Source organism: Passer domesticus, chromosome 17 (assembly GCF_036417665.1).
Source record: "Passer domesticus isolate bPasDom1 chromosome 17, bPasDom1.hap1, whole genome shotgun sequence".
Taxonomy (NCBI): domain Eukaryota; kingdom Metazoa; phylum Chordata; class Aves; order Passeriformes; family Passeridae; genus Passer; species Passer domesticus.
The window spans coordinates 5,976,815-5,995,466 of NC_087490.1; the positions used below are offsets into that span (position 1 = coordinate 5,976,815).

Consider the following 18,652-nt stretch of genomic DNA (forward strand, 5'->3'; position numbering starts at 1 on the left):
AGGGGCTCTTTTCCCAGGACTGTGTGTGTGCTTGGAGCTGGTGGTGAGGGAGCTATGGCATGGATCCAGACCCAAAGCAACCTCCAAACAGTACAGATGCAAGGCAAATTTGGACTTCAGCACGAGCGTGGGTGTCAGCTCAAAATGGATAATGCAAAATCAGCTCACAGCTCAAGGGCCAGGGCCACAGCAGGGAAGCAGCAATCCCAGAACTCACAAATCCTGGGATTAGGCTGGATGGCAAATTCAGTCAGCAGAAGGAAGAGGTCATATGAACCTCTCATGTAGGTATAATTTAAAAAGCATTGTAATTTTGAATTGCATTCTGAGAGGTTTCTTGTAATGAGGGGTCTTAGAGTTTGTTGGCTTGGGTTTTTTTTAAAGCTGGTCCTTAAATTTTTCACAGCTACTTCAACCTCAGCAAGCTGCTAGACCTGAGGGGAGATGGGTGGTCCTTCCAAAGAAAGAGCAGTGCACTTGTTTCAATCATTTTAACTTCAAAGATGTGGAGTAGAGAAAGACCATAAGAAAATGTGGTTGCAGCAAGAAGGAGAGAACATATGAAAATATGTGATGAGTGAGATGTGAAACTCGGGCAGAAATGAGATTTTGGCTGGCTCCAGCTGAGTTCAGCTGGCCCTTAGCACTGAGGATTCAATGCAATTCAAAGAAGAAATTCCAAATTCCAAATGCAATAAAAACTGTTGTTCAAAATGAAGTTATTTCTGCAAAGTGACAGTCAAGAATTCACCTCAACTCTCATTTACATGACTTGGATGTTTAGAAAGCAGAGACATGAATAGTGAGATAGACAGTAAACATTGTGATGTCTAAACCTCCTTGTATGGTTATGAATTACAAATTACATATTTGCTCACATCCAGGTACTATTTTTTGGCAGTAAGGTTGTTCATGGCATTTTGTTATCTAGATTTTTCTATCACTTGAACGAGAACTTTGAACCTGCAAATATGGTCAATATCCAGTGCAGGCACAGCATGGCCAGAGCACAAGAGAGTCTGTTGTGCCAGAGCAGTGCTGGGGCTCTGACAGGACAACTGTCAACAGTCGAGATCCAGTGATGTGTTGTGTGTCACGTGTGTGCCTGTCCCAGCAATATCCTGTTTCATCAGCATGCACCCTTTTCTGGCCCTCCTATTATTCAAAGGTGTTTTAAAGAAAAAAGTTCTCATAAAGGCACGAGCATAACTTTCACTCCAGCATGAAACACTTCAAGTGCTGGTGTTGCTCTGTGTGTAGTAGACTCTGTCTCCTTCTTCCCAGCACTGAAGTATCTGGAGCCCAGATTTGTAGTCAAGATTTCAGGCACATTTTTGTGGCCTCATAGTTCTTACTTAGTTTTTTTAAAAGAAAAAGAAAAAAGCTATTTTAATAGTCTGACCTGCATTTTAATAATTTCTGATGTCTGTGGTATCCATCCAGATGTGGTTTTGCCTGTCTGACCCTCCTGTCAATACTTATTAATTTCATGACAATCTTTTCAAGTGTGTTTGGAAACAAACAGGGAAAAGTTACTCTAAGGTCAAGAATGAGCCCAGGGAGGTGAAACAGGAATGATCATGCTCATTACAATAGAGAGCATGATATTTCTGCAGCTTTTTCTATCTTGCTCTTAAAGTGAGCTCCATGCATAGATCAGTAAAAGATCCCTGAAGAGGGAAGTTGCTACTGGAGTCCTGGAGGTGAGAGGAGGAACCAAGGCGTGTTACTGAAGCAAATCAGTGAGTCAGTGGCAGAAGGAGGACCAGGGCTTTAATCCTTCACAAGATCTTCTGATGGACAAGTGAAATATGAATGTCTCAGTCAGGGTGAGGGCTTTGACTGGCTAAATAACAGTGCATGGGAATAACTTGGGGGAAATTGGTGTTGAAAAACTTGGGAGCCAAAAAGGCAGCAGGACTGGTGAGGCTGAATGTCCACAGTGTGCAAAGTGAACTACCAGAATGGTAGTTTCTTGATTTGGTACACTTACCAAGTTGATGTAAACCAAAATACTAATTATTTAAACCTAGAAACTTTCTTCATTTTCTTTGAGGAAACCAGAGGAGAAGCTGCTTATTTTGGGGTTTCATTATTCTGCTCTGTTGGTACAGCTGGAGAGACTTCAGATGTTCAAGAGAAAAGTGGAGGAACACCAGCCAGAGCTGGGTGAAGTAAAGGATGGCTGTCAGTCCTGGATGCAGCCTGCCCCAGCTCTGTGAACAGCTGCAGTGTTGGCAAACACGGACTCTTCTCCCTGGAGTTTCCCCTGTGGAAATGAGGGTGCTTGCCACGGGGCTGGGGGGTCTTTTTGGAGCCTTTTCATGATGGTGAGAAGCACCTCGCTTGGCAGAGCGGCCAAGCCTGGGCTGGCAGTAGCACAGAGCCCCTGCGAGGAGGCGGCAGAGCGAGCGAGGCTCCGCGGGGCTCCCGGGGCTGGCCCTCCCCGGGAAACACCGCAGCTCGGAGCGGAGAGAGCACCGGGAAGGAGCCGGGGGAGCGGCGGGAGGGATGGCAGCGGTGACATGGGTGATAGCTGTGGCATGGGTGACAGCGGTGGCAGCGGTGAGATACGGGTGGCAGCGGTGGCAGCGGTGGGATATGGGTGGCAGCAGCGGTGGCAGTGTGATTTGGGTGGCAGCAGCAGTGTGATTTGGGTGGCAGCGGTGGGATGTGGGGGTTAGCGGTGTGATTTGGGTGGCACAGCGGTGGCAGTGTCCCCGCCCGTCCCCGCCCAGCGCTGCCGCTCCCCGGGGCCCGCGGCGGCTCCTGCGGCGGCAGCGCCCCCCAGCGGCCGGCCCGCCCCGCTCCCGCTCCCGGTCCCGCTCCTGTTCCCGGTCCCGTTCCCGCTCCCGCTCCTGTTCCCGGCCCCGTTCCCGCTCCCGTTCCCGGCCCCGTTCCCGTTCCCGGCCCCGTTCCCGTTCCCGTTCCCGCTCCCGCTCCTGTTCCCGGCCCCGGTCCCGCTCCCGTTCCCGGTCCCGTTCCCGCTCCCGTTCCCGTTCCCGTTCCCGTTCCCGTTCCCGCTCCCGGTCCCGTTCCCGTTCCCGTTCCCGGTCCCGCTCCCGTTCCCGGTCCCGTTCCCGCTCCCGTTCCCGTTCCCGTTCCCGTTCCCGTTCCCGCTCCCGGTCCCGTTCCCGTTCCCGTTCCCGGTCCCGTTCCCGTTCCCGGCCCCGGTCCCGCTCCCGTTCCCGTTCCCGCTCCCGTTCCCGCTCTCGTTCCCGGTCCCGTTCCCGTTCCCGCTCCCGTTCCCGCTCCCGTTCCCGGCCCCGGTCCCGTTCCCGTTCCCGTTCCCGGCCCCGCTCCCGTTCCCGGCCCCGGTCCCGCTCCCGCTCGGTCCCGTCCCGGTCCCTTCCGCGCTGCTGGGGCTGGTGCAGCTCATGCCGGCGGGCTCGGAATGGGGTGAGGCTTTCCGGGCGATTTCCGAAGCGCTTCCAGCTTTGTGTGAGCTGGGGGCCCCCGGGATCCCTTCAGGCCGGGGATCCTCCGTGGGGAGCAGCCTGAAGCAGCCCAGGGGCGCACGGGGACTCCGAGCGGGGAGAGCCCCGCCTGTGCTGTCCCGGGTGAACGCAAGTTGGAATTTCATGTTTTGTTGAGCATTCAAAGAGAAAAGGAAGGTTGGATTTTGTAGAGGGCTTTTACCAGAGGAAATTAAAAAATATGTATCTGACATATCTGAAGACTTGGTTTTAACTTGCGTCCTGATTGTTCCAGATGTTCCCCAGATGTCAAAGGGAACCAGGCATTGAAACAGCAGAACACATTTGTTTTAATACATTCTAACTTTAGTATTGCCCAAGAATTAAAAGGCCTGGGTTTGTTTTGATTTTCCCTTTCGCTAACAACTTCAACGTCTATTAATTGTCTACTAATCGAATGGAAGGTGAATTAGTTCCTTTTTATTTCAGACAGCCTGAGGTTGATATACATCCTGATCCTGGCTGCTTCCCAATCTCTGCTCTTCGGGTTTGTATGGTACTGAGCAGCTCTGGGAAAAGTGCTATAAATATTGGCAACAATCGATGCGCAGCCACAGGGGTAAAAATAGAGAGCTGAGCTCTTCCACAAAGTGCTTATAAAATCCATCAACTTGGGGCTTCCCTCTTTAGCTCTTCCCTTGACAGATTTCAGGACGTGTGGAAGAATTGAAAGCTGCAGAAGAGGTTGGAAACAGCTTCAGCCCAATGGCCAAATCTCCTTAACAGGGCCCAGCATCCCTAGGAAGCAGAAGACAGGGCAAAGAGCCCCTTGGCTCTCTGGGGAAAAGAGCTGCAGCTCTCAGGGGCAAAATCCCCTGGGGCAGCCCTTGCCTTGCCCCTGGGGAAAGGTGGGATAAGGGAAGGGTGTGCTTCTGCCTGGCCTGAGCCTTCTCTTCACACTGTCTTTTCTCTTCTTTGTAATTCTGCCTAAGCAAGACATCAACGTTCAACTAAAATTTAATGTGCAAAAAATGCACTTTTCCAAGAATCATTTAATATTGTTTCCATTATCTCATCGGGGGGCAAGGGAACCAGGTACTCTTCAGACTCCTAAGGCGAATTTATTTGTGTAGAAGGAGATGCTGTCAATGACTGACACTGTTTGAAGTGTTTTGGGTCTGTGGAAACTGGAACCTGAGTGCCAGACTGGGCACAGGCACAGAGACCCGTGTCGCCGGAGCACAGCAGGTACAGTTTGTGTGCGTGCTCTCAGAGGAGTTTGGGGATTCACGCTCTGTGCCCTGCGTGGATGAAGGAGGGGGAATCTGCGCACCGCACCGCACGGTACCAGCGCTTCCGCGGCACAGCTCGCACACGGGCTGCGGCAGGAACGGCTGGCGGTGCCGGTGTCCCTGTGCCGGGACCGCGAGTGGCCCGAGAGCGCCCGGCCCGGCCCGGCCCGGCCCGGCACGGCCCGGCCCGGCACGGCACGGCCCGGCCCGGCACGGCACGGCCCGGCACGGCACGGCACGGCCCGGCACGGCCCGGCACGGCACGGCACGGCACGGCACGGCCCACCGAGAGCACGGGGGCGCCGCCAGGGGGCGCTGCGGCGGGGGGCGCCAGCCCGGGAGGGGCCCGGGTGTGAGAAAGTGTGAGAAAGTGTGTGTGTATAGACATATAAATACATATGTGTGTGTATAGACATATAAATATATATGTGTGTGTATAGACATATAAATATATATGTGTGTGTATAGACATATCAATATGCGTGTGTATAGACATATAAATATATATGTGTGTGTATAGACATATAAATATGTGTGTGTATAGACATATAAATATATATGTGTGTGTATAGACATGTAAATATATATGTGTGTGTATAGACATATAAATATGTGTGTGTGTATAGACATATAAATATATTTGTGTGTGTGTATAGACATATAAATATATTTATGTGTGTGTGTATAGACATATAAATATGTGTGTGTGTGTGTGTAAATGTCCATGTATGCGTGTATCTGTATCAGTGTGTGGGTGTATGTGTGTAAATGTGTGTGTGTCCACATATGTCTGGGTGTGTGTCCGTGTGCCCGCACATGTGCCTCTGTGTGTCCGCACATGTGCCATTGTAATATGTCTCTGTGTGTGTCCGTGTGTCCGCATATGTGCCCACATGTGTGTGTGTCCGTGTGTGTGTCCGTGTGTGTATGTGTATGCCTGTCTGTCCGTGTGTCTGCACATGTGCCTGTGTGTATGCCTCTGTGTGTGTCCGTGTGTGTGTGTCCGTGTGTCCGCACATGTGCCTGTGTTTGTGTCCATGTGTCCGCACATGTCCCCGTGTGTGTATGTGTGTGTGTCCGTGTGTCCGTGTGTGTATGTGTGTGTGTCCCGCGCCCGCCCGCGCCGCCGCAGCCCTGCGGAGCCGCCCGCGCCTTCCGGCGCCGTGACCCGGCAGTGACGCGGCCATGGCCGCCCGCTGAGGCGCGGAGCGCGGCCGAGCCGGCGGAGCGGGGCGGCGGCGGCTCCTCGGCGGCGGCGCTGCGTGCTTGGCGCTCGGGTGGAAGCGGGTGCGGCCGTGCCCCTCGGCCGCGGGGCTGCGGGAGCGGCCGTGCCCGGGAGCGGGCGGGCTGAGCGGCGCTCCGTCCCCTCCGGCGCGGGAGCCGCCGCGCCCCAGCTCCGCCGGCCCGCGCCCGCGGCTCCGCGCCGCAGCGGCCGAAGATGAGGACCGTGCTGATGGTGGCGGAGAAGCCGTCCCTGGCGCAGTCCATCGCCAAGATCCTCTCGAGAGGTAGGGGAGGCGGGGCGTGCCCCGGCGCTGAGCCGGCGGCACCGGGAGCGCTCCGGCGGCGCGGCCGGCACGGGGATGGGAGCGGGCTCCGGGGTTGTGTCAGTGCAGGGAGGGTGAGAAACACCCTGGGCAGTGGCTTGGTTCTCTTGGGGCCGGAGCCTCCTGGGAGCGGTGGCTTGGGACAGGTTCATAAAAGAACGGGATGTCCCATCACCTTCTGATTGTTTTTATGGATCCCTGTTTAATCCAAAAATAAAGGAATCTAGTTCAATATTTTGTGTAGCTCTAGAGTGCCTTAGTGCATACGGTGTCTGGAAAGTGCCTATCGAGTAGCTGAGATTTTTGAAGTAAAAGTTTAATAGATCTGGAAAATAAATTGATTATAAGTGTGTCATCTAGAAAACGAGCTGTATTTTTGTAAGGTTTCGTGGTGGGAGGGAACGGCTGGTGGAGATAATGGATAGTTAATTTGAAGATGGAATATATTTTAGGAAAACCCTGAATTGATGCTTAATGAAATAAAAGTTTGATCAATGAGTAGAGTTTTGTGATCAGGAAGACCCTAGCTGTAAGAACTAAGAAAAGGGGATGTAATTTCACACACAATTTGTTTCGGTAGCTGGGGTTTTTCCCTCATTAATATTCACGATGCTGTTCCCACAGGGAACATGTCCTCTCGCAAGGGCCTCAACGGCGTGTGCTCCGTGCACGAGTACAGCGGCTCCTTCCTGGCACAGAGCGCCCACTTCAAGATGACATCGGTGTGCGGTCACGTCATGACTTTGGATTTCATCGGTATTGCCTGCTCATCACATGTTTTAATATGGCTTCAGAAAAAGCAGAGAGGTCCCTTGGTTTACAGTAAAGCAAGATGTGTTACTGTAGAAAATTTTCCATACAAATTTTGAAGGCCAAGTGTTTTGCAAAGTAAAGCTGTTTGTTTTATAAATATTTCTTCAGAGCTTCACTTAATATACTTTTGCTTTTCAGGAAAGTATAACAGCTGGGACAAAGTGGATCCAGCAGAACTTTTTAGTAAAGCTCCCACAGAAAAGAAAGAAGCTAATCCCAAACTGACCATGGTGAAGTTTTTACAGGTATTCTTTCTTATGAGTAGTATTTAGACTTATAATTTTCTGTGTTCCTGAATAAGAATTCCTCCAGAGAATAGCTCTTTGTCACAGTTAGATCTATTTTATTAACATAGTAGAAATTTTTTTTTTTGCTTGTTCTTGCACTGTCTGCAATCTTTGTTAATTCACTTTTCCCATCGCCTTCTGAGTTTTTTGACAGTTGAAATCCTGCTTCTCAGAATTGGATGCAAGCTTAGCTGTAGCAGCAAGTGCAAGGCACAGCTTATAAATGCCTTCTTTGAAATAAGTCTGTGTTGGTTACTGTTCACACTTCACACACCTGCTGAAACCAGAAAAAGAAATATATAAGTGGGGGGGGGAGGTGGTTTTTTGAGCTGCTGAAGAACTGTGCTAATTTTTCTCACAGGTGGAGGGAAGAGGCTGTGATTGTATTGTCTTGTGGTTGGATTGTGATAAGGAAGGAGAAAACATCTGTTTTGAAGTAAGGCTTCCATTTTTCAGACTCACAATACCTTAATATATGTCTGACAAGACTATTAATGCACTGTTTTATGAGTATAGAGTAAAATTCAAACTAAAGTTGAATAAAGTTTTAAAGGCATAGAGGGCCTTGGTGGAAAAACTCACATGCTTTGAACTCTGTAAGACGTCAGTTAAAGAGTATAAATAAATTTCAGAGGTGTTGCTCATCTCAGAAGAGCAATCAGGCCTCCTAAATGTTAGAACATTCCAGTGTTTCAAGAATTCATCTGTATTCCACAGCTGGAGTAGTTATTCTTAGGTCCTTATAAAACTTCACTGCTGTTATCTTTTGTTTATTAAGCAAGTAAATGCCTTAGAGCACAGAAGCTGCTTGCAAGTGTAGGCATACTGCAGAAATTTGGCCTCTGCACATGAAAAGCGTAGAACAAAAACTTTCCTTGGTGTTTTTTTTTTTGTTTTTTTTTTTTTTTTTTTTTTTTTTTTTTTTTTTTTTTTAACATCCTATTCCCAGAAGTCTACATGAAGAGTATTTGTTTGGAGATTTTCTTTAGATTAAAGAAACATGTTTTCTGAAGTGATTGTTTTAAGTTCTTTACATACCCCTGTACCATTCCTGTGCCTTAGCCATGAGTGGAATAAACCCAGATAGCCACTGGTACATGTTCACTGAAAGGTGCTGCAGCTGCACTGGTGAATGTCTTTGCCCTCAGCCAAAAATACTGATTTGCTCCCAGCAGTTGCTGTATAGTAGATAAACCCTTCAGTTTTGTTAATTCTTCATATGCTTTTGAGTGGATGCACAAATACTCCTCTGGCTTATCAGTTAATGTATTGGCATGACATCTTCTGAATTAAGAAAGCAGTGACACAGAAATGAATATTTTGTGGAGAGTGGGGTTTTTTTTATCTTTCAAATGCTCTTTAACTATGCTTCTGATTTTGCTTAGGTTCTTGATGCTGTTCTTCCTGTCATGAACAAGCCTCGTGGCACGGAGAGGACGATTTACAGAGCTAAATTCAGTTCCATCACCGACACAGACATCTGCAATGCCATGAATCACTTGGGAGAGCCCAATCGCAACGAGGCTCTGTCCGTGGATGCCCGCCAGGAGCTGGATCTGAGGATTGGCTGTGCCTTCACAAGGTGACAGCACAGCCTGCAGACGGTTTTGTAAAGGTTCAGGAGCTCGTGGTTTAACCCCAGCCAAGCCCCACACAGCCACTCACTGCCTCCCCACCTCTTGTGGGGGAGAGTACTGGATGGGTGGGAGTGGGAAAAGTCATGCCTTGACTAAAGACAGTTTAATAGGTAAACAAAAACTGCACACACAAGCAAAGCAAAATGAGGAATTAATTCAGCACTTCTCAGGGTCAGGCAGGTGTTCAGCCATCCCCAGGAAAGCTGGGCTCCATCACCCACTATGTTTATTTGGGAAAATAAATACCATCACCTCAAGTGTTCCCCCCCTTCCTCCTTATTCCCCCAGCTTTATATGCTGACCATGATGTCACATGATCTGGAATATCCCTTTGGTCATTCAGCTGGGATCAGCTGTCCTGGCTGTGTCCCCTCCCAGCTCCTTGTGAAGCTGTAATTTCTCAGAATGCTCTTTTCCTAATGCCTGAATGATTTTATACATTACTCATATTTTGTGCATGTATGATGACAAAAATTTCTGCTTTTCATGGGAATGAGGATAATAATGTGTACATTTCTCATTTGTTTTTTCCCTCTTGCCCTTCTCTTAGGTTCCAGACTAAATACTTTCAGGGGAAATATGGGAATTTAGACAGCTCCCTCATCTCCTTTGGGCCATGTCAGACCCCAACACTTGGATTCTGTGTTGAGAGGCATGACAAAATCCAGTCATTTAAGCCTGAGACTTATTGGGTGTTGCAAGCTAAAGTAAGTTTTACAGTACTTGATTTTACAAAAGAAATGCATTTGTATTTTGTTCATTCATAATTTCTTAGCTGCTGACAAGAATTCACAATGCCTGTAGTTTATTCATGTGTTCTCATTCTGTTCACATGTGTGTCACCACTCTCAAGAACAGATTCCAGGATATCAGTTTTGCATTAGAGTGCTTATTGTCTGCTGCTTATAAGAATTCTTCAGTGCTAATCATCTAAGCTTAGATTCTGCCAAAAAAACTACTTAAAATGGTGCTCTTTTGTTCCCTGGGGTCCTTGGACTGACTGTTGTTAATTTGAATCCAGGAATTAATTAGCCTGCCAACAAACATTGGCAATGCTGAGTATTGGAATTTCAAAGCAAATAAAATGCTCATTGTGTTAATTGGCAATTGAGTCCTCAGAGTACTTTGGCAGCTTAGAGTAGTTTAACAGCCTCACTGCTGTCCAAGCTCTGAGAGCAAACCAACAGGGTTTTATGGCTTGTGATCACAAGGATTTTTTAAGCAAATAAGGGATTCATGGTAAAAAGTTGCCATTTTTGTATTTTAAAAGTAAAAAGGTAAAATCTAGCATCTACTGTCATCTGTTGTGATGTGTCTTGTGTGTCATGCTGGGAAACACTTGGTGCTGTTTACAGAGGGGTTTGTGTTGGTCACTTCATACTAATTTTTGTACATGGAGCTGAAAACATGACCTCGTTACAGTTTAATACAAAAGATTGATTCTGCTAGATCAAAATGGTAAACTTTGAATTTCTGCCTATTTCAGTCTTTGCTGTTCCCAGCACTAAACAAGGACAGCATTTCAGTTCAGTCAGGAATAGTTCTGGTCATTCCCCAGACCCCAGAACTCCAAGTGCTCCATCCTTCACAAAAGCCCCCCAGAAAAGAGCACAACTGCATGTTTGAGCACTGGTGTCCTGGTGTGGGTTTGTCCTAAGTGTGTTCTAACAAATCCTATATGTCCTAGGGTTTGCTTGCTGGACTCTTTTGGGAATATTCATTCTTACACTTCAAGGAGTAGAGTTGGTGGGAATGAATTAATTTTTTTTTTTTGTCCAATAGGTGAATCCTGAAAAAGAAAGTTCTCTCACTTTGGATTGGGATAGAGTGAGGGTGTTTGATCGTGAGGTTGCTCAAATGTTCCTGAATATAACAAAGATGGCAAAAGAAGCAAAGGTAAGAATATTTACCATGTGTCAGTAGAGCCATATTTCATATAAAGGAAATACAATTTAATGTTTCATTTGCTGCATATTGAGGCTTTTGGTTGTTTTTGTTAAAGAGTGTAGAATATTTTGGTTTTTACTTCATTCAGCTTTGTGTAAATGAGAGTAAAAGGCAAGAGATTTTTTTTGTTGTAGATTGTACTGTGCTGGTGTGGTCATCTAAGCAGAAGCCTCTTCTTAGTATTGACTTTGGAAATACTCATCACTCATGATAGGAACTCTTCATTACTAAACCTGCTAGGAAATACTGTTCAGATGTCTCCAAGCAGACCTCTTATTTCCCATGAGACATTGAATAAATTGGAATTTAATTATGTGGAGGGCAATATTCCCGCAGTTAAATATTTAATCATGTATGGTACAGTCTTTTTAGCCAATTAATTTATACTCTGCTCTGTTCAATACTTGTTTAACAGTGTGTTTGGATTTAAGTGCTTATAGACATCAAGGTTCAAAGATTGCGTGAAGCTTTAAAAAATCTGCATTCTTATAGTTAGGGTTGTTGCTTGGCATGAGCACTAAATCCTTGTAGCACTGAAAGTAGCTGCTGCTGGGGTAAGTGGGAAGTAAGGAGAGCAATAAGCTGCCTTGCTGTGTTCCCAGTTGGTTATAGACCTGATCTAGTCCTGGCACAAAGGGACTTTCAGACTTTAATTTTAGAACTTGATAAAATTACCTCCAGTCAGATTTTCTGAAGTAAAAATATACTGGTGGTTACTGTTTTAAGAGAACAAAGCAGATATTATAAGAATAGACAATGGTAAGTATGATACATATTTATAGACATGATTAAAATTATGCATTTACCAAATGTCAGAAGTTTTACTGTGAAAATGCTCTTTTCTAGGTAGAATCTGTGAGTAAAAAAGAGAAGGTGAAGCAGAGACCACTGGCTCTGAATACAGTAGAAATGCTCCGAGTGGCCAGTGCTGCTTTAGGTAGGTACAAAAGTTCAGATTTTCACACTGTTTAAAGCCCAATATTTTGGCTTCTCAAACAAAACAAATAATACATCGTTTTGGGCAAAGAATCAAGTTAAGAAAGCTGCTTGTCAAATGTGAAATGTTTGGCAAGATCAAGGTGACAAAAGTTGTATGGAAAGGACAAATAATTATTTAAATACTTTGGGTAGGGTGCACATCCAGGTGCAGCAAACCATAACCACAGGGATGTGTATATGATTTTTGTTTTCTCCTGTCCCCCTCAGGAATGGGTCCCCAACATGCCATGCAAATAGCAGAACGTCTGTACACTCAGGGTTATATCAGCTACCCTCGAACAGAAACTACCCATTACCCAGAGAACTTTGACCTGAAAGGATGTTTGAGACAGCAAGCCAATAACCCTTACTGGGCAGAAACTGTGAGTACCTGAAGCAAAGCTGTGCTATCATTCTCTAGTCTGTTTCAGACTAGATCTTGATTCGTGTATTATGACCTACAGGCCTTCAGAAACTTTAAATATCTCTAGTTTCTTTTATTTATGTTGTATTGCCATGGATTTGATGTGAGTAAGCCATTTCTTTCTTCACCCAGGTAAAAGTATTGCTCTCAGAAGGCATCAATCGTCCAAGGAAAGGCCACGATGCAGGAGACCATCCTCCCATCACCCCAATGAGAGCTGCAACAGAAGCAGAATTAGGTACAGGCAGATTCAGTGGTATTGGGACACTGTGTGAGGAAATCAGGCCCTTGAGGTGTAAGGTTTCAAAATTACCGAGTTTCAACAGAAAATAAAATTATTTGAATAGCAAGAAGTGAAGAGAGAGCAAACTTGATCCTCACTGAAACTTCTGGTGATGGTGAAGTTCGGAGCTGCTTCAGCAATTGATCCTTGGGACTATAGTACTGCCAAGAAAAAGAAAACAACTTAATGCCTATGTTTCTAGGAGAAGTTTGTCCCAGAATAGTAGCTTCCATGTATTGAAATTTGATTCTGTTTTGTGGCTGAGGTGTTGTTTCTCCCCAGGTGGAGACGGGTGGCGACTGTACGAGTACATAACTCGGCACTTCATTGCCACTGTCAGTGCTGACTGCAAGTACCTACAAACCACCATTTCCTTCAGCATTGGCCCTGAAAGATTTACCTGTGTTGGAAAGGTGGTAACTTCACCAGGTAAGACAAATCAGAAGAAAGTATTAGCTGCAGATTGGTTTTTTTCCCCAATAATACACTGAATGGATATGAAGGTGAAGCTTTGGGGACAAGTGCAATTGTGAAGAATTTTTTGAGCTCTTAAAACCAGAGGCCAAATCTTGACCTAATTTTCATACTTCAATTATGATAGAAAAAGTGTTATTTTTCATGTAGTAGTCTCATAGATTTAATGCCACATTTGCCAGTGTGAAGACCAGTCTTTTTACAAACAGTAAATGCCTTTTGGGGGATAAATTACACAAAGGCAGCTTTTTCTTGGGCATCTGTAGAAACAGTGTAGCAGCACTACTCAGACTTTTATGGTAAACTTCCAAGTTGTTTGTTTCTTTACCTACAGGGTTCACAGAAATTATGCCATGGCACAGCATCCCATTAGAAGAGAGCCTTCCCCACTGTGAGAAAGGAGATCTTTTTCCAGTCGGTGAAATAAAGTTGCTGGAAAAGCAAACCAGCCCTCCTGATTACCTGACAGAAGCAGAACTGATCACTCTGATGGAAAAGCATGGCATTGGTAGGAACTTGCATAACTTACATTGTTCTGCAGTACATCCAGCAAGAGTGCAGAGTCTGAGTCACTCCTCTGCACTGTCTCTGTCAGTGATGAGCTCTCAGTATTCATTTGGATATGTACAGTGATCATCTCTTCCCCTTTAAACCACCATGCCATAGCTCCCCTCAGCAGATGGTAGATTGTTTCTTCCCCCACGTTCCTTTCCCTTTCTTATCCTTGTTTTGAGTAGTTTCTGGTTTCTGGCCAAACATTTCTGGCCAAAGCAGTATCCTTTCATAACACATTCCTGTCACTTCTCTGTCAGAAAGAACTGATGTGTGGAAGGAAGCACCTCCTCACTCTTAGGAATGATTTCTTGTCTTCACAGCTTGCTTTAGCTTTGCTCTCTTCAGTAATCCTTCTGTATCTTATTATACAATTTACCACAATTCTACTTTTCTTTATCAGTCTGACTTGTTTCTTTTAATGTATTCTCATGAATTTGTCCTGTCAGAACAAACACAGTCTCTTACTTTACTGTGTTTTTCCAGAGTAAATAACTTGAGAGAATAGGTGTCTTCCCAACAGTAATTCCTTGGAAGAGATGAAAGGATTAAGGTTAAACCATATGTTTCAGACTTATCAGAATTGCAAAGGAACATCAGAGTTACTAGAGAGGGAGAAGTTAGGCACTGGAAGTTGGGGAACAGTAAGAAGGTATCTGAATTTAAGCAGTCTTAGGAGCCCTGTAATTTGACAGTAAACCAGAGGAGCCAGAAACAAGTCATTTGATGAAAACTGTTTTGTTCAGGGTGGATCTATTGTTTTCCTTTGTGTGGCAGGAACTGATGCCAGTATTCCAGTCCACATTAACAACATTTGCCAGCGAAACTATGTCACAGTGGAGAGCGGTCGAAGACTAAAGCCTACAAACCTTGGCATTGTTCTGGTTCATGGTTATTACAAAATAGGTCAGTTAAATGCTCTTCCCTTTCCATCTTCTTCCCTTCCTTTCCCTTTATTATATCAAAGGCTGATGTCAATGTCTAAGTAACATTTCTGTCTCAAATAATGCTTATTTTGATGTCAGTTTATGTGTGAATGGATTCCTACCTCAATTTTTGACCTTTCATTGCTGCTGTCTCTGGTTTCCTGTTAGATGCAGAACTGGTTCTTCCTACAATCCGCAGTGCTGTAGAGAAGCAACTCAACTTAATAGCTCTGGGTAAAGCAAATTATCATCAGGTCCTGGAGCACACCCTTGACATTTTCAAAAGGAAGTTTCACTATTTTGTGGATTCTATTGCAGGTAAAACTTTCTACATGTGAAGTTCCCTCCAATTACTTAGTTGTTGCATAGAAAATGCTTATATATTAGGCTCCTTTTAGAGGTTTAGGCTTTCTGAAAAGTTGTGCCAGGACTGGAAGTTTCCAGCCAAATTAATTTGCTCTCCAAAGGGAGATGGACTGAATCATGTCTCCAAAACTGTACTTCAAGTTTATTTTGTGCCTGTGCAGTGGTGAGTTTTTGAAAACTTGAGATTAGCTGAACCAGTATGCTTGAGCATGCTCAGTGCAAAATGCTTTGTATTTGTCTTTGTAGACAAGGAAGAGCATTGTGAGTAAAATACTTTAATTCTCACTTCTTCACAGGTCTAGAGATGATTTTGTGCAAAGTTTCCTCCTAAGAACTAGAATTCTAATCGAAGTGTGATCGTTCCTTTTGCAGGTATGGATGAACTGATGGAAGTGTCTTTTTCACCCTTGGCTGCCACAGGCAAGCCCCTTTCCCGCTGTGGCAAATGCCATCGTTTCATGAAGTATATTCAGGTCAGTTTACCTCAGACTTGGAACTGGAATTTCACTCGCTGTGGGGCACTGACTATAAACTTCTTTTCTGTTATTGAACTTTGGTTCAAATGCGGTCATCACGAGTGCCTTTGTAAAACAAAGAGGCTGATAGGGTTTTGCCTTGGGGAACAAACCAGAGAGCAGCTCCAGCTGGGTTTACCACAGGTTTTAAGCTCTGTTGACCCTGCAGTGGCTCAGGAGATTTGTGTTCTGTTTCCAGGCCAAGCCGAGTCGCCTGCACTGCTCTCACTGTGATGACACCTACAGTCTCCCCCAGAATGGTACCATTAAACTCTACAAGGAGTTGCGTTGTCCCCTGGATGACTTCGAGCTGGTGCTGTGGTCATCTGGATCCAGAGGAAAGAGCTATCCACTGTGTCCATACTGTTACAACCATCCTCCCTTCAGGGACATGAAAAAAGGTAGGAGTTGTGCAAACATGCAGGTATCATCCTCACTTGACATAAATTAGGTATAGCCTAGACAATGGGCTTTTTAGGAGTTTTTAAATCAGTGTTGCATAGTATAAAGTGCTGTTCAAATTAGGCTGTAGATACCTAAAATTCACATTTAACTCACTGACTAAAATGTATTAGTTAACAAATTTTTAAAGTTTTTTTTTTTCATAGAAGAAGTAAGAAAATAATTTACTTACATGCACTGTAGGTGACCTTCACAACACTCAGCATGCTGTGAAAGACACTAAGATACTGATGCATTGCAAATTTGAGTAAGCTTGGATAGGAGTATAAACAAAGACCAGGTCTTGGGAATGTTCTGATAGAGATAAATTTTGTGTTAAAAGCTGTTGAAGGATATTAGAAGAGATAGAAGTTGCAGTTAGTTTAGTAACTGTGGGGCTGAAACTTAAAGTAGCTCACTGAAGTTTTTCAGCATCTTTTTATTACCATCTTTTAATTAAAAATATCTTGGACCAACAGTGAGTAGTTCAAGTATAAAATAACAGTTAGGCAGGAGCCATACATTTAATTGAAAACGTAATGAGTTTTCATCACTAATCTGTCTAAACTGCCTGTACTGTACAGTGGCAGTACATGGCAATTTGAAAACCATTATAGGAAAATTTTTCAGCAGGGGATTATTGTGAAACTGTGAAGAGGCAAGTTGCCATTTTGGGAGCAGTTCCATTCTTCAGTGATTTAGAAAATCTACAGTATACTCAAGTGTCTCTGGCTTCTGTGTCTCACGTCCTTCAGACTGGAGAGTAGTGAGATAAAGGGTGGTGTGGTTTCACTCCTCTTCCCCAGGAATGGGCTGCAATGAGTGCACCCACCCCACGTGCCAGCATTCCCTCAGCATGCTGGGAATTGGGCAGTGCGTGGAGTGTGAGAACGGGGTCCTGGTGCTGGACTCGACGTCGGGTCCCAAGTGGAAGATGGCCTGCAACAAATGCAACGTGGTCGTGCACTTCTTCGAGAACGCCCACAAGGTGCGGGTGTCGCCCGAGACGTGCGACGTGTGCGAGGCGGCGCTCGTGGACGTGGATTTTAACAAAGCCAAATCTCCCTTACCCGGCGACGAGACGCAGCACTCGGGCTGTGTGTTCTGTGACCCCGTGTTTCAGGATCTGGTGGAGCTGAAACACGCGGCCATGAGGCACCCCATGCACCGTGGGGGACAAGGGAAGAGGCAGGGGCGGGGAAGGGGCAAAGGCCGGAGACCTGGAGGAAGGCTCAACCCAAAGAAACCCAAGGACAAAATGGCAGCTCTGGCTGCCTACTTTGTATAATGGCTACACGACAGGAAAATAAACTTCTTATAAAAATGTCTTTCTCTTTGAGTTCATTTTTAAGGATCTTTGATGTTTCACTGCTTTCATGTTCTTAGGACAGTTAAACACCTTAGGTTGCTCCCAAAAGAAACTATTCTGGATGATGTGTCAGTAACTGAGTAAGCCTTTAAGCTTTTAACTGGGATTCATTGATACAATTAGAGCTCACAAACAGTAGGGAGACTCAAGAAGTCGACTTGGACTGTTAACTCTGGCTAATATAAAGGAAATGGAATTTGTCTCTTCTGACATTTCTGGGGCCTTTGTCAGCAATGCAAGTGCCAGGAATATATGAACTGATTAAGATCAGTGTTATGCTGCCATAGTCTTTAAGTGTGACATGAGACTTGCTTCATCTGACTTTGAATCTTCAAAAATAAATTATAAGTAGCTGTCAGATTTTTAAATTACATCTGCAATAGCAAGAGCACTGCTTCAAGTCTGTCGTTCTGCTGCATAACTGAATAATGCAAACAGACACACAAAATGGAAATTATAAATGTGAAGGGGAATATCTGCCTTGAGCAGTGATTCCCAAGTTATGGCTTGCACAGACAAGTTAGTATCTCACGGTCAATGGGGTCCAGAGACCTCATTGAGGGTCCTGAGACCTCCTCCTGCTGCTGGAAGACAGATTGACTATCCATGCTGGCTTATTGCTCTGTGGTCACACAGCAGATCATGTCTGACAAGGTACAGTTTGTCCTGTGTGTTCCCTGAGTTGTCATTTCAGTGTTGGTTAGCTTTGGTGTCAAAAGGAGGGTGTCCTCGTGCCTTCCTGTGGAGCTGTAGCTAAGCACTGCAGCCCTGGGTGCAAAATCTCACTGTACAAATATATAATACTCTCTCCTTTCCTTCCATGGGCTCATGGCTGAGCATGAATGGTCATCTGGTCAAGTACAGTTTGTGTCATCGATAGCCCCAGAACAGTTTCAGCACTAGTTGTGGTCAGATGGGAGGTGCAAAGGCTGCTGCATTTCAACACAGAATGTGCAGAGTGACCTGACATGGGATGCACTGGCAACAGAGAGGAAAAACAAGTCCCTACAAAGGTAATTTATAACTCTGCTGTTTTAGTTGGCACAGTGTGCATTTACTGAACCAGAGAACAGAGCCCAAATACCACAGCACCACGTCTGTTCCTCTGATCAAATGTTTGTTTATACACTTCCAGCTCAAACATGAACTATGTTTTACAGTACTCCTTAGAAGATCCAGCCATGGGTAGAAGATTTTTTTCTGTAGTTCTTTTAGTTCTCTCTGGTAAAAGCAGGCTGGAGCAAATAGCTTCTTTTCATGAAGAGCTACAACATTGTTTTAAAAATCAAGTTGATGTGGTGCCTTGGAGTCATAGGTGTTGGCATAAACTACAACAGCTGCCAGGGTGCTTGTACTGAATCAGTTCAAGTCCTCTCTTAGCTGTA

The 18,652-nt window shown here is 45.3% G+C and overlaps 1 protein-coding gene across 1 annotated transcript; it reads left to right on the forward strand.

Moving 5' to 3' along the window:
• Positions 1 to 5,888: 5,888 nt before the first annotated feature.
• TOP3B (DNA topoisomerase III beta) lies at positions 5,889 to 17,242 on the forward strand. The gene is made up of 17 exons (XM_064392932.1): positions 5,889 to 6,216; positions 6,880 to 7,011; positions 7,207 to 7,313; positions 7,717 to 7,791; positions 8,741 to 8,937; positions 9,543 to 9,699; positions 10,775 to 10,888; positions 11,786 to 11,876; positions 12,146 to 12,300; positions 12,474 to 12,579; positions 12,907 to 13,053; positions 13,433 to 13,606; positions 14,428 to 14,556; positions 14,745 to 14,894; positions 15,315 to 15,415; positions 15,657 to 15,858; positions 16,705 to 17,242. The coding sequence occupies exons 1-17, from the start codon at positions 6,147 to 6,149 to the stop codon at positions 17,184 to 17,186; spliced, it is 2,589 nt and encodes an 862-aa protein (XP_064249002.1). The 5' UTR covers positions 5,889 to 6,146; the 3' UTR covers positions 17,187 to 17,242.
• Positions 17,243 to 18,652: the final 1,410 nt, after the last annotated feature.

Coding starts and splice junctions, on each gene's coding strand:
- TOP3B (XM_064392932.1), top strand. CDS start 6,147: ATGAGGACCGTGCTGATGGTGGCGGAGAAGCCGTCCCTGGCGCAGTCC. Junction 12,580..12,906: donor TGCAACAGAAGCAGAATTAG/GTACAGGCAGAT, acceptor GTTTCTCCCCAG/GTGGAGACGGGTGGCGACTG. Junction 14,895..15,314: donor TTTTGTGGATTCTATTGCAG/GTAAAACTTTCT, acceptor TTCCTTTTGCAG/GTATGGATGAACTGATGGAA.